General features: G+C 42.1%; 1 protein-coding gene across 5 annotated transcripts in view; it reads right to left on the reverse strand.

The window, feature by feature from the left end:
- CPSF6 (cleavage and polyadenylation specific factor 6) overlaps positions 1-12525 on the reverse strand; it is a 31531-nt gene extending 19006 nt beyond the window's left edge. For all 5 annotated transcript variants that reach the window (XM_048300362.1, XM_048300361.1, XM_048300359.1 and 2 more), the window contains exons 1-3: positions 12396-12525; positions 1649-1858; positions 373-476 (exon numbers count right to left, since the gene is read on the reverse strand). In XM_048300362.1, the coding sequence (XP_048156319.1) occupies positions 373-476; positions 1649-1858; positions 12396-12455 (374 nt within the window). In that variant the 5' untranslated portion in view covers positions 12456-12525. The remainder of the gene's footprint in view (positions 1-372; positions 477-1648; positions 1859-12395) is intronic.
- Between the last annotated feature and the right edge of the window lie 2040 nt (positions 12526-14565).

Here is a 14565-nt window from a genome sequence, read left to right on the forward strand (position 1 = left end):
AAAATGGGCTCAAGCACTTTAAAAAGCTAATGGAAAATAAAGACGTAAAGAAAAATTTCATAATGAAGGTTGGGAGAATAGCATTTACAATGAAGAAAAACAAGAATCACCACCACACCAACTGAAATCTAGGAACAGTCTTAAATGAAGATGATGAACAAGCTTTAACTCACAAAATAATGAGACACGCAATACCATCACAAGAATTTATACCTGAAATTTAATTCATTAGGATGAAATGATATGCCAAATCATTTCTGTATCAATAAGCTAAGATTAGCAGTTCAAAGATTGACAATTATGAAAACTGAGAACTCCTTCCCCTCCCAAACTTCAATCCACATACAGAAAAAACAAATGACAAATTCTTACCCTTTAGATTGGCCATTAGCACGATTTTCAAAAAATTTTATCTCCAAAATATCATTTACCCCCAGTGAATGAACTGCTTCAGTTAAGTCTTCATCTGTTGTCCACTGAAAAATATTTTTAATATTCAACTATGAGAGCTTATCTAAAACATCAGGCAAAGGGCAATTAAATTTTCCATGGATTTTTGAGTGTGTGTGTGTGAAACTGATCCACAGGAATACTTTAATTCAGGATGTCAATATATTCTGACTTTTGGAGTACTCATTTTTATTTTACAATTCAACTGTTAGTTCACCTAATTCATGCACATTTTACTGATTCCATTCATGTATTTCACAATGGGACAACCCAACAGTCAGGTCCTTTACTTACCTATTAGCTCCTGGAATAATGTAATAACTAATGAAAAAAACACCCATAAAGTATTCTTTTTCAAGTTTAATCCTGGTAAGAAAATATCAGAAAGGAAAAAACCTCATTTTTTATTTATCTTTTTAAACAGAATTTTGCATATGTGAGCCCTGAAGAACTTGGTTTCCTGTAAACAGATAAAATTTCCACTTAATTCAGCTACTGACCAGCTCTTGCACTGTTTGCTTAACTGTAATTGATTTTAAAATGCTTTCATTCTAACAAAGGTAATTGTCTTAAGGGTGACTGCATTTCAGTGAGTTATCATAAACCTGTTCTTGTTGGACAGAGAAATAAGCCTCAAGACAAATACCTGAAAACAGTTATGCTGAAAGAGTCACTGCCGACGGAAAAGGCCCTGGAAAAATGTGAAAAGTAATTTCAAGAAAATCCTAGAGAACCTTCAACCTCCTTTTAAACTAAAACCTTCAGCAAGAGTTTACTAAAAATTGGGTTTGTTTAATAACCTTGACGTATTTACAGGCATGAAGTACTTAATAGTTTAAACTTGTTCTCTTCTTTCATTCGGTTCTCTGAAAACCTTAAGAACATACTAGCACAAATATCCCTTCATAACACTTAAAACATGACAGAAACTCTGAAGTTTATATTTACTGAAGATTTTCTTGATTTGACATCACAACAGCTCCAGATAGGCTCACCAAATTTCAAGTAAAAGGAAAAAAAAACCCCACAACCATAAATAAAAATTAAAGAAAACCGAACCAACAACAAAAACAAAATCACCTGATTTTTTATACTCATAATATTTCATATAAAACATTTTAAAGCAAAAAAAATTTAAAAATAGTTACGTCCATAATTAAAATTCCTGTCTACAACTAACCAGCAGTAAGATACTTACCCAAGTGAGATTTCCAATGTACAAGGCAATTCTCTTTCCAGTATACGTATAGACAACATTTGGTGCAGCTCCTTTACCTACATCATCCCCAACAGATGGTGGAAGAGAATCCATGTAATCGCGATCCTCTGGAGCATCTCCATTATTTGCAGATGGAGAAATTACATCATCATATAAATCAATCTGATCATGCCCACCATATTCAGCCTCCTAAAATAAAAAAGACATCTTGATTACAATTAGTATTACCCTTAGAACTCATTGAAGCAAAAAGTGGTGATAATTGCCACGTTCCACAGACAGTCTGATCCACCACCTACACAACATCCCTGCTGAAAAGCTAAGCTCCAGTTTCATCCACATCAAAACATGTAAAATTCTTATGACTCCTATTATATTCTAAACTTATGTGGAAAAAAATACTTCTGGCCACTGTTTTCCACTGCAATACTTTTGCCCTTGTAATACAAGCAGGAATCAAAAAATCCACAAGCCCTACTCCCAGAATTGCATACATTAGAAAGCACAAGTGTCATAGTTCAACCCCAGATTGCAGCTAAGTACCACAGAGTTGCTCATTGACTTCTCCCTCCCCAACCACTCCATGGGATGGGTGAGTAAAAACAGAAAAAGGTAAAACCTGTGGGGTAAGAACAGTTTAAAAACTGAAATAAAATAAACTGCCAGTCCCTGAGCACTGATCAGCCCCTTCCACCCAACTCCCACCAGTTTATGTACTGGGCATGATGTTCTTCCATCTGATGCTTTCCTACAGTACAGGAGGACCCATCAGTAAATGAGGTGTATTGCATCTCATTTTCTGGTAGTTTATTATACAATGGGGCCCCTTCAGCACATGTTATCTTCTCCTCTAGTGACATTCTGAAATCTTTGTCTTCTAGATAGTCCATGATCACTTCCAAGATTCTTGGTCAACTGGGATTTCCTATTTGAGCTCATTATGTGGTCACTGCAACCTACTTATTTCATGTAGCCCCAGCTGCATGACGTGTAGAGAAGACCCTCCCTTTGAACACCCAGTCCAGCACTGGCAGCTGCTGGGGAGCTGAAGGAGCTGTGCTGGAGTCTCAGGAGGAGCTGTGCTTCAGCACCAATCCCTTCCAAAGCAGCTCAAGCCCCTTGATTAGATTCCAATATCTCTTTCAGCTGGAGTATAGGAGGCCTCGATACTCTGTACCCCCACTTCCAAAGAGAGAGGACTGGAGGTGGACTGTAGTCTCCCCTGGTGCTTTCTGCCAGACACTCCAGGTAGGGCAATTCACCCTGGCTGCAGTATAGAGCACATTTTTACATCTTGCCCTGCCCAGACTGGCCAGGGGGCTGCTGCACGAACTATGTCCCATTTAACTTGTTCAAAAGCTTGTTGCTGCTCAGGGCCTCACTTGAAATCATTCTTCTTGTAGGTCATTTCATAGAGAGGGCTTACAATTAGACTGTAATCTGCATTCTTCAAAAACCCACAACACCTAAAAAACCTTGTGTTTGCTTCTTACTAGTTGGTGGAGACATTGCCGCTATTTTCTTGATCACATTCACTGCAATCTGACAACATCCATCTTGCCATTTTACTCCTAAAAACTCAATCTCTCATGCAGGTCCCTTGACCTTACATTGTTTTATGGTAAAATCAGCTTTTGGAATAATTTGGACTATTTTCTTCCCTTTCTCAAAAATTTTTGCTGTTGTAGGGCCCCACATGATGGTATTATCAATGTACTGCAGGTGTTCCAGAGCTTCACCCTGTTCCAATCCAGTATGGATCAGTCCACAGAACTGGTTGGGCTATGTTTCCACCCCTGGGGCTCTGGATTCCAGGTCTACTGGACATTCCTTGAAGGGAAAGCAAATTGTGGCCTGTCAAAGGTATAGAAACACATTAGCAATATCAATTGTGGCAAACCACTTGGCAGCTTTTGACTCCAGCATGTCCAGTATGCAGCACTCAGCCACAGCATGACTTCATTCAAGCCACCATAGCTCACTGTTAGTCTCCACTCTCCGTTATACCTTCACACTGGCCGTATGGTCTGGTCCTGCTCATCACCGCTTGACTCTCCAGTTGATAAATCAGCTTGTGAATGGGAATAATGGTGTCTCGGTGCAATGCTGCTGCTGGAGTAATACCATGGTAGTGACCAGCACAGTTCTCTGACCTTCAGCAAGCCCACAACAGAAGGGTCCTCTGAGAGACCAGGCAAGGCAGGCAGCTGCTTAACTTCCTCTGCCTCCAAGGCAGTGGTACTGAACACCCACCAGTACCCTTCCGGGTCCTTGACATACCCTCTCCTGAGACAGTCTATGCCAGGAATGCACAGAACCTCCAGGCCAGACACAGTGGGGTGCTTTTGCCACACATTCCCAGTCAGGCTCACTTCAACCTCCAATACGGTCAGCTGTTGGGATCCCCCTCTCTCCCTCCAGAAACAGAAATAGGTTCTGCCCCTGCAGAGCTGGATGGCATTGGGGTACCCTGTGCACTAGAGCCTTACACTCCTGTGGGCCTGACGTGCCAGACCACAGGATCCATACATTCCTGAAAACTCAGCATATGACAATGGCATGATCTGGACAAGTTTCTGCTGCACGGGTCACATGCGCTGGAATTCTTCTGGGTCTGCGGGTGACTGCATTGTCTGGGTCATAGCAAAGGTACTGGATACCACTGTGGTGGCCCACTTGCCTGGGTGACACAGAACATCTTCCTTGAAGGGATGTCTTTCCGTCACACTCCACAGGAGTTGCCTCCCAAAGGCTGAGGACTTGTGGCCCTTTGCCAATTGCCTTGTCAATGCCCCCTTCCCTAGAAGGTGATCCCAGCTGCTTGGTTTCCCGACCCTCCAATTCTGAGCTACCAGCCCTGGTACCCAGCATCTGAGCAGTCAGGTGATCACATGCTCACCTGCTTGATGGCTGAAATCTTTTTGCATATCCCACAGCTCTCTCAGGAATAGGGACTGAGTGGTTCCCTCTTGTTCTGCCTCTTCCTCCTGTTCTTGTGATGGCCCTGCTTTGTTCTCCTTTACTAAACAAGCTCTCTCGTGTCCATTTCTTCTGGTGGAAAGGGGTGACTGATATCGGCAGGGGTTGGTGCTCTGGTTCAGCTGCATCACCCGCTGCAAGGCTCTGAGCAGCTGCAGCACCTGCTACCAAGGTTTGAGTAGCCACAGTGCCTGTCACGGGGTTTGAGTAGCTGCAAATAGTTGCTTAATCCTAAACAAGACCTGGCACACAATTGTGGATCCTGGCCATAGGGCCATGCTTGTTTCAACATCCCAAGGATATTCAAAATTTTCAAGAGCTATTGTCATTAGCCTGGTAGAGAAGAGGAAGATGTGGGATCACGTCTCCTCTGCAGATTAACTCTCAGAGGATGAAAGGTAAAAGGTGTAATCATTAATAGTTTCCAACAGATCACTCACAAAGTACAAAGATGACAGCAGGGCTGACTACAAGTAATAGATTACTTTCACAACCAGCAATTCTGTCGTATCATACGTCAGTGTTCATAGGATCACTGAATGGTTTAGTTCCAAGCCCCCTGCTGCGGGCAGGAATATCTTCCACTACACCAGACTGCTTACGTTAAAATACAACACAATAACCTTGTACCACTAGACCAGTATCCCACAGGATAAACAGCACAACAGGGAGCACACAGTGGAAATAAGGAGTTAAATGATGGAGCTCTGAGAACCAGCAGAACAACTGAGAGCATAAAATCAACATTGTGTCCAGTGACTATTAAACTAATATAATGAATGCTTTTAACAAATTTGTTCTAGCATGTTCTAGTCAGATTTGTTGTTTTCTCAACCTGTCAAGTCCCACGATGGGTGACAAAAAAAGGGCTATTGTGGTTTAACTCCAGCCAGCAACTAAGTACCACACAGGCATTTCCTCACTCCACCCCCCAAACCCTGTGGAACAAGGGAAGAGAACTGGTGAAAAGGTAAAACCTGTGGGTTGAGACTAGAACAGTTTAATAACTGAAATAAAGTAAAATATAAAAATAATAATGGTGATGATGAAAAAGATGACAACAAAAAGAGATGAAATAATGGACAAGACAGACAATTGATACATAATACAATTGCTCACCATGTGCTGACCAATGCCCAAGTCCATCCGCAAGCAGCAATTGCCCCTCTAAGCCAATTCCCCCCAGTTTACTGGACTCTCATACCCTACTCCAGAACAGAAACTGCCTCACCAGATTTTGGTATCACAGATATTTCAGCACCCACTATGAATTTGTATCTAGAAACTCACAGAAGCATCCTAGATAGAATAGTTCAAGGTACCAGATATGGCAGCTAGAGAGAACCAAGCTGGACCCCACAAAACACAGGCTGCAAAGTTAACGATGTTTGCTGCAAACCCAATATATCCACAGTCATGACCACAAGATCCACTCTCTGTATGAAAATACTAACAACTACTGCTCATACAGGGAAAATGTAACTAAAACAAATAATGCTAATTTAAAAAACCCCAACAAACAGGTAAACTGAGTTTTGGCATTGTCAATCAAGTAGATTTAATCCTCAGTAAGCTGCACTGTCCCAATAAACTTCAGTACAAAAATCTCCTTCTTAAGGTAAGCTTATCACTATTAAATTAAGGGTTTCATATTTCACCTAGTCTGTCCAGTTCTCAGTTTAGATTCCTCCTATCACCATAGCTAATGAAATCAGGTTCATGGAACTGCCTGAGACAGGCCTAAACACGACATCTTACAGCTAGATTAGGGTTGATGTCACGAGGCAGTTAAGGAAGTCCTCTGCTAAATGTGCAGTAATTCTAGTTACCTGTGTATATGAACGATGACTTCAGGAAAGTAGAATTTAGTCTTGGTAGACAGATGCAAACAGACAATCACCAATCTTACAGCAGATGTATGTACACTAACCTATCTCTCTGAAGTCAGCATTGCCAAAATACCAGAGCAGGCAGCAGTCCACTGCAGCTCTGCTGCACTCCCCTAGTGACAAGAAACTCCTTGAAACAGATCGTTTGTATCACACAGGCTTTCAGGTGACTATCAGTGGAGGGAGAGAATTATTGAGGCAGCAGAGTCTGCATGTAATTGAGAGAGGGGCAGGACAGGCAAAGTGCCCAATAGCACCAGTGTCTTAATTTAAATAAAGACACAAGAGAAAACCTGATGCTGTTCACTAAAATTTCTTCTTACATTGTGCTGGTTTTGCAGCCAGCATGGAATTCATTCAGTTACCAATCTGTCAGCAAGGTGTGTGCTTAGATGATTAAGAATGACCTGAACCAGCAACTCCCAAGTGTAGACAGAAGAGAGGTGTCCTGGTGGATGTTGCACAAGATCCAACAATCCTTTCTCCTTCATACATGATCTGTGGAAACTTACCTAACCACACCCTTCCTTCCTAGATGCAGAAAAGGAAAAAAGAGTACAGGAAGTGTTACTTCTCAGCTATTTAAACAAATGCTCTGCCTCTATCAGGAACCAATTTTGACCTCTTCCAACTTCCTTAGTTACAAGAAGAACATCAAGCATGAATAGAAATTATTTCTGCTCAATTACTGTAATTCACAATCTTGCAAATAAACATGCTAAGAAACAAAGTGAGCGCCACTGTTCTGGCCCCCTCTAAAACCAAATCAGACAACAATGCATTTCCAAAGTCTATGTTTTAACTAGACCGCAGTCTGAAATACTTCGTCTTAAAATCAGGACTGAAATTCTACATTCTGTGCTAATAAGTGGAATGGGTGAAATATTCCAATATGAAAGCCATAAACATATGGAACTTCATGTCCAGAACGGACAAACTAAACATGTTATTTCTTTTTTGCAACTTAGCAGTCATACTCCTCAGAGACGCAGAGGACCACTCACTTAGTTTTCAAGCGCTGTTTTGGAAATGGCTTTTGTTGTTGTTGTTAAGCAAAATTTTTTTAAGCTGTCCAAAGGTCTGTGAGACTTGCTTTTTCTGCAGAACCTTGTCCAATTTAAGAGTTAAACACTAACTTACACCTTCAAGAACACATTTTAAAAGAATCAGTGAGGTAAATAAAAGTTTCATGAAAAATATTTACTGTTGCTTCTGGGAAAAAAAAAAAAGAGAAAGAAAAACAAACTATCCAGCTTCCCCCTTGCCTTTTTGTTCACTCGAGTTACAATATTTGTGGTCAAAAACTCTAAACACATGCTACTATCCTCACTTATAAAAAAAAAAAATTTGTAGGTCCTGAAGAATAACAAGTTATAGACAAAAACCTTTCTGGTTTTGATTAACTGTCTGAACATACGAACTGGAACATTAACAAAAAAGACAGCCTTTGATACTTCTAAAACAGCAAACTGCCTATGGCAGAAACATCCAGCACAGTGGACAAGTTCGTTAGACCATAGGATTCATGTTTACTCTATAGGCCCAAATGCTCTTGGCTCTACAACTGGCACAGCACCAAAATTTAAGCGACCTGATCCCTTGTAACTAAAAACTACAGAGTAATTACAGAGTCACAAAGAATAACTAAAAATTCACAAGCAGTCAAAAATATAAACTAAACGTACGTAGGATCACTGTTCACATTAAAACAAAGTGAAGAGGCGCCAGATAAGAAGGTATCAAGTTTTTCTGGAGTTTGGTATTTACCAGTATACAGAAATTATGTCTTCCCAGGGCCCCTTTCAGCAGAATTGGCAAAATGCATATGCCATAATGCATTGTGTACATATTTTATAACACATGCAGGTCTGCCAGCTTATGTTTTTTATGACCAGGACAGCCCTTCTGAGTAGAAATTTATTATACCACAATGTATCCATCCCCTCCCATGATAAGACACCTGTCTTGATGATATAAAGGCTGTTTTTAATAACTGGCTTTAACTGGCCACTAAATGCTAGCTTTTATTATTTATCACACACAAAAAAGTTTTCTTTGTGTTACAGAGCTGAAGTCAAGACAGTAACTAACACATTCCTTAGATAATGTAGTTTTCAGATAATTAGCCTCTTAACTGCTTATTCCATCTAAATAACTTTTATTATCCAGTTACAAAATACAAAGTCAAAACTCTTTCATTCCTAATTTGTTAGCATTTAAATATCAAAATAGAACACTACAGGCATGTTTACACATATCCACAATGCAACTATTCAAGTTTACTTATTAAGAGTATAAACAAAGCAAGCACCTTTTTCACAGCATTAAAATAAGATATCCTTAAGTTCTTTTGCATCCTCTTCCTGATCAGCAAGATTTATATTTGTATACTACATGTGCACAATAAACGGTTTTTACTATTTAACTACATGCACGAGCGCATGTGGAAAAAACCCCCTGAGCAAGGGAAATGCAAAGCTGCTCAGAGCATGAGGGAACTTGACAATGCATGGTCAAATCTTCATGACCATAAGAAAGCAACCCAGTTTGCTGGCTGAAGCAGCAGGCAGCCTCAAGTCAGACCCAAACTGGTGTCCTGCACAAGCTCATTATCTCTGTATCATGCAGCAACAGTCTAGGGTTTTGTGTATAAAACCACAGCCTAATATTTGCTAAAGCACTCCAGGCTTACTGAGGGTCTTCTGCCCTCGAGAGAATGCCATCCTCAGCTATTTGTACACAGGTAACAGTTTTCACGAGCAGCACAGATCTCCCTCTCTTGAAGAGCAAGATGTGTAATGTAGGGAGATGCTCAAGGTAAAATAGTCCATGCAATACCTATTTTTAAGAAGGCACAAGCAATGCATGCAGGAAGTACTACATTTATGCGACTGTCATCTCAAAATGAGACTTTAAATAAATAGAAAAGACTGCTGGCTGGGGAAGCCAGCTTAGAAGAAAATAATGAAGAATTACTCAACCAAGTTCTCCGAGAAAAAAAAAAAAAGCACAATTAAAAAAAAAGTAATTGGTCAGAGCCAAATTGACTAAAGCTGTGAGCCCAAGGACAAAAAATATGATTATGATGAACAATAAGTTAATAAAAGAGTAAGAGGCAACACTGACAGACGATGAGCTTCAGATAGAATAGGCAAGATGCATTTTTACTAAAAAGATCTAATATCAAGTTAGTCAGCTCATTGCAACCAACACTAAATACTACCCAAAACAGTTTAGAGTTGTCATCCATCTTAGCCAGCTTGTAAACCCATGGCTCTGCGGTCTTTATTTCACCTTTATAATCTATGGTTCATTTAGTGCTAATCAAGCAGAACATCCCTCCCCGCCTTCTCTTGGAAAAAAGGCATTAAAAAAATCCCAGATGAGCACCTTGAGGCCCAGAACAAGACAAAACAACCAAGGGAAGTTCACCCAGTCACAAGTCCTAAATGAAAGGTTAACTCCAGATGCAAACAAAAGTTTTGTCCCAAAAGCTTGGGCATAAATACAGTTATATACTACATATCCACAAGAACAGCAAAGCACAACAGTATATTTTTCAGTCCCTGTTACTGCCAAAACCAGTGGAAAGGGTTTCTATAGTCCAATTCAAAAAAATATTAGTAACTCAAATTAACGTAGAGCAACAAAATCAAAAAACAATAGTTCACTCACTAGATAAAGACAACTTTTTTATAAATATGGTGTTCCGTAAAATGCCCTCTAAACAAACAAATTAATAATACAATTCGCTTTCTCCCTAAGCATCTTCTTAACTGTCATCTTCACACATCCACAACTATGTTCCACCATATCCATTTAAACTGTCAGCTTCAAATCAGGAACAATAATTCATGAATAAAAGTTTCTAGACAACCTTTCTCAATGATGTCAGAATTAAGAGGTAGTAACTAATACGACAACTCGCCTTCTTTCATATACGACAGAAGGAAATGGGACAGTGCAGAGGCATCAATCTCTCACAGTAAAACTTTTACATTGTCTCAAGACCTGCTCAGTTCAACAATATTACTGTAAATACAAAGTCACAAAAATGGAATCTGGACAAGAAAAAACAGCACTTTTTTAGGGGTGTGTGTGAAACAGACAAAAACATAGAAGAAAACCCCCTAAAAGAAACAAAACCCTTAAAGTCAAGCCGATGGAAAAAAGGGCACTAGCCTCTTCTCACTTTCTGCCCTATATTTTGCAAGATTTATGAACTGAAGCAACAGGCTGCAGAAATGCAAACCCAGCAGGGAAGCAACTGGGGTGAATACTGTGAAAAAAGCAAAAAGGTTCCCTGCCTGGTGGAATAAGCTAAACTAAATTATCACAAGACTCTCTTCATTTGCACCACCATGGCCACAGAGAATATCAACAGTAATGACAATATGAGTAGACCAGGACCGTGTGAGTGAAACAGATCACCCCATTAGTTTTGTTCTGGCACTACCTCTCTTCACTATACTTACAGCACACAACTATTCTACTCTGAGGGCTTCTGCACACATGAATTTACACAAACACTACCAGATTCAAGTGAGGGTTTTTTCCCTGAAAAACTTTATTTGTTAGCAGTTTTATCTAGAATTTATTAAACCAAACTCAAGTTATCACAGAATCTCAAAAAATGTACTCTTCTGCTAAATGGTGTTTGTCCACCTGTTTAAATTCCTATGATAGGTCTTCAACTGTAAGGGACAAACCTTCACATGCAGACAAAATAAGAGCAAATCACTCCTCATCTCCCCTTAGTATGGCCTTCTTTCATAGTATACCTTTATGAGATTACTAATACTTAGAATTACTGTATTAATCGAGATCAGAAGAAATTAAGTCTTCTGAGAAAGTTACAAGTTGCTGAGAAAATTACAGATTGCCTGTGAATTCCAAAACCATTGCCTACTTCCCAGTTCTCTGTAGGGCAAGCTGGCATACAGCTGGGCCCTGTAAGTGCGTGAAAGTGCAGTTGTTCCCGGTTATTTATGCTCTAGGGCAGGAACAAAGCAATCTGGGGCAACTCAACCTGGAGAAGTGCAGGACTCGCTAACAGGACAGATGGCATGCAAAACCGATACAAACATCGTGTTTCGCTAGGAAAGTTGGCACACGGCTATTTGGTAAAAATGAGAGGCAAAAAAAAAAAAAAAAAAGGTACTAGAAAACTGGACTACTTATAATCCAGAAAAGTTGTTTATTTCATCCACATTTCCTCAACAAAATAGGAACTCGTCCTCTAAAAAAGGCTTGCGCAACATTTTAAAATGGAAGATAATAACGAATAAGGAAAACAAACAAAAAAAAAAAAGAAAATATAAAAAGCAGGATACTTTCTCCAGTGCTGCAAAATAAAGCCGCACTAGTTCCACCTCCCCCGCAAAGCGCGGCCGAGAAACAGCCACCGCTCGGCGGCTTTTTGATTCATCTGCGAACAATGGCAGCGCTTCCCCTCCGCAGCCGGCGGGAAGGGGCCGCTCTCCCCGCCGCATCCGGGAGGGTCCCGTCCGCCGAGCCGGCGCGGGAGAGCCCTCTGGAGCGGCCCCTGAGCAGGAAAGTCAGAAAGGGAGGAAGGTTGGGAAGAAGCGAAAAAGCGAGGGAGGGAAGGAAGGCGCTCGCCCCTGGCGCATCCAGTGCCCCGCCAGCAGCCCCCTCTCAGCGCCAGGCGCGCTCTCCGCCCAGCCGCGCCCGCCCCGGGCCCGCGCAGCCCCGCGCTCGGCGGCGGCGGCGGGAGCGCCCGAACAATGGCGGCGGCGCGGCCGCCGCGCTGAGGGCCCTGCAGGCGGCGCGGCTGCGAAGGCGGGCGAGGAAGGGGAGCGGAGCAGAGCGGAAAGGCCGCGCCCGCGGGCCGCGCATACCTGGTTGAACTCCTCGCCCACATCGGCGTAGATGTCGATGTGGTCCACACCGTCCGCCATGGTCCCGCCCGGGGCCGCCGCCAGCCGCGCCCGGCTCCCGAGCCGCCGCCGGGAGGGGGAGGGGGAAGGAGCGGGGAGGCGGAGCGCGGCGTCACTTCCGCGGCGGCGCGGCGGGGCTTCCGCCGGCGGCGCGGGCGGTGGGGGCCGGGCCGCTCCTCCTGCCCCGCCCCGGGCGCTCCCCGCCCGCGGGGACCGCCTCACGCCGGGGCCCGGCCCGGGCCGGCCCTGCTCGGCCGGGCTGTTGTGCGCGAGGCAGTGAGGTCCATGTCGGCTCTGCGGGGTGCGGGCTCGTGTTCCGCACTGCCTCGCTCCGAGGAAGGGAGCTTCCAGCAGTCAAAGCGCGCTGGGTGCTCAGTAGCCAAGGACCGTAATTATCGGCTGAAAAATGAGCGCCGTGCTACGTGTTAAAGCACGGGCGCGCGCTTGGCTCAGGAGCGCAGTAAGACGTGCGGAAAGGACACAAAACAGGCACACGCCGGACTGCATTTAGCCAGGGCTCTCTACTGTGCTGCTGCAGAGCTCTCTTTTTAACATCACAAAGTGAAGATAATTAGCGTCAAATCAAGTGTTGTTCTTTTTTTCGGTGTTAGGTTTTTTGTTCGGTTGGTTTTTTGTGCATTCAGAACTGTTAGGATTGCGCGACAGCTTCAAATTAACTTTGAATCAATGTTCTGTTACCCAGATCAATGTTTAAGCTCCAGGTGATTTTAGAAAACAACATCTCCTGGTACATAAAGCGCAGTGCACATAATGCTCTACGTAATAGATTATGTTCTGCTTTGTGCATTATGTTCCACATCCAAAAATAAACCTGCTTTTTTTACTTTATCACAAGCTGACACTAAGAAGCTTGTGCTTCTTAGACTGAATTAAAATAATGTAAAAACATCACTGCAATGAATAAAAATGTTGTTATTATTAGCTTGACTCAAATTTCTTGTTTCATGACTGGGAGTACTTCACAGTGTGTGGATCAGCATCCAAAGTGTCCTGACTTCATATTGGGTCCTGGACTTGTGTGCAGATCATCCCTGTCTGTCTTGCAATCCCACACTGAAGTGCCCATGGAAAAGAAATATGAATAGACCAGAAAATAGCTAAAAAATCAGAGATCCAAAACGAGGGATATGTTGTGGACCACACCTGCTGACAGTCTAGATATATTTCAGGTATGGAGGTGGTTGGGTTGTTCCTGGGGTTCTTACCAAACTTGTGACATGATCAATTTATCAGCTGCAGATATTGTGTCATTCCTGCTGTTAATTCTGGAAGATAGAAATACTGTATTTAAGGGGTTTTTATTGGAGTTTCCTGGTTAGAGAAACTAGCAGGTTGTGAACTCTTTGGTAAAGTTCAGAGCATCACCTGAAAAAAACATTTTAGAGGTGGTAGTTAGGAATAAACAAACAAGACATCTTAATTGAACTTTTAGTGTTGGTTGCAATTATGATTTGCAATACTATGTTTGATCAAAGGTTAAAAGTACATGTTCACATCTATGAATGCACAAGTTGCTGGTGAATTAAATGAGTGATTGGTTTGGAAGGAGGATTCACTCTTCTGGATTTCTCACAGTTCACACAGGTACTGTTAAAGTATTAAGATCTAATTGGGTTTACATACTTGCTTAATGGTGATTTAGTAACTAGTCTTCTAGAGAACAAAATGAAGCACTGTGACAGTTACCACTTCTGGCCATGCTAAATAAAGTTACTGAAATCAAGAAAACCTAAGCCTTGCTATCCCAATGATCAGATAAAAAATCACAGCAGGCAGTAGGTCGTGTGTTGTTCAATGTTTTACATGCGTCTGAGTATTATCCATAGATAGTTTAAAAGGGCAAGGAAATGAAGTATGAATGAAAAAGTCAGCATCATCACCTCAGAAACCACCGCAGGGATTACCACTAGCCTTTGAAGGACCCCATCCGGGGCCTTTGAAGAGGCGGGAAAAGACATCAGTCTCTGCTTTCCTCTTTACGATAGTGAAGGATGATCAGTGAAGACCCTGGACTCCCCTATGCTGTGTTTCATGCTCAGGGGGCTTTTCCACTTTGGAACCTTTCTAAACAGTTTGACTTGCTAGATTTATTGTCCACAGTCATTTACAG

Source organism: Corvus hawaiiensis, chromosome 4, assembly GCF_020740725.1.
Source record: "Corvus hawaiiensis isolate bCorHaw1 chromosome 4, bCorHaw1.pri.cur, whole genome shotgun sequence".
Taxonomy (NCBI): Eukaryota; Metazoa; Chordata; class Aves; order Passeriformes; family Corvidae; genus Corvus; species Corvus hawaiiensis.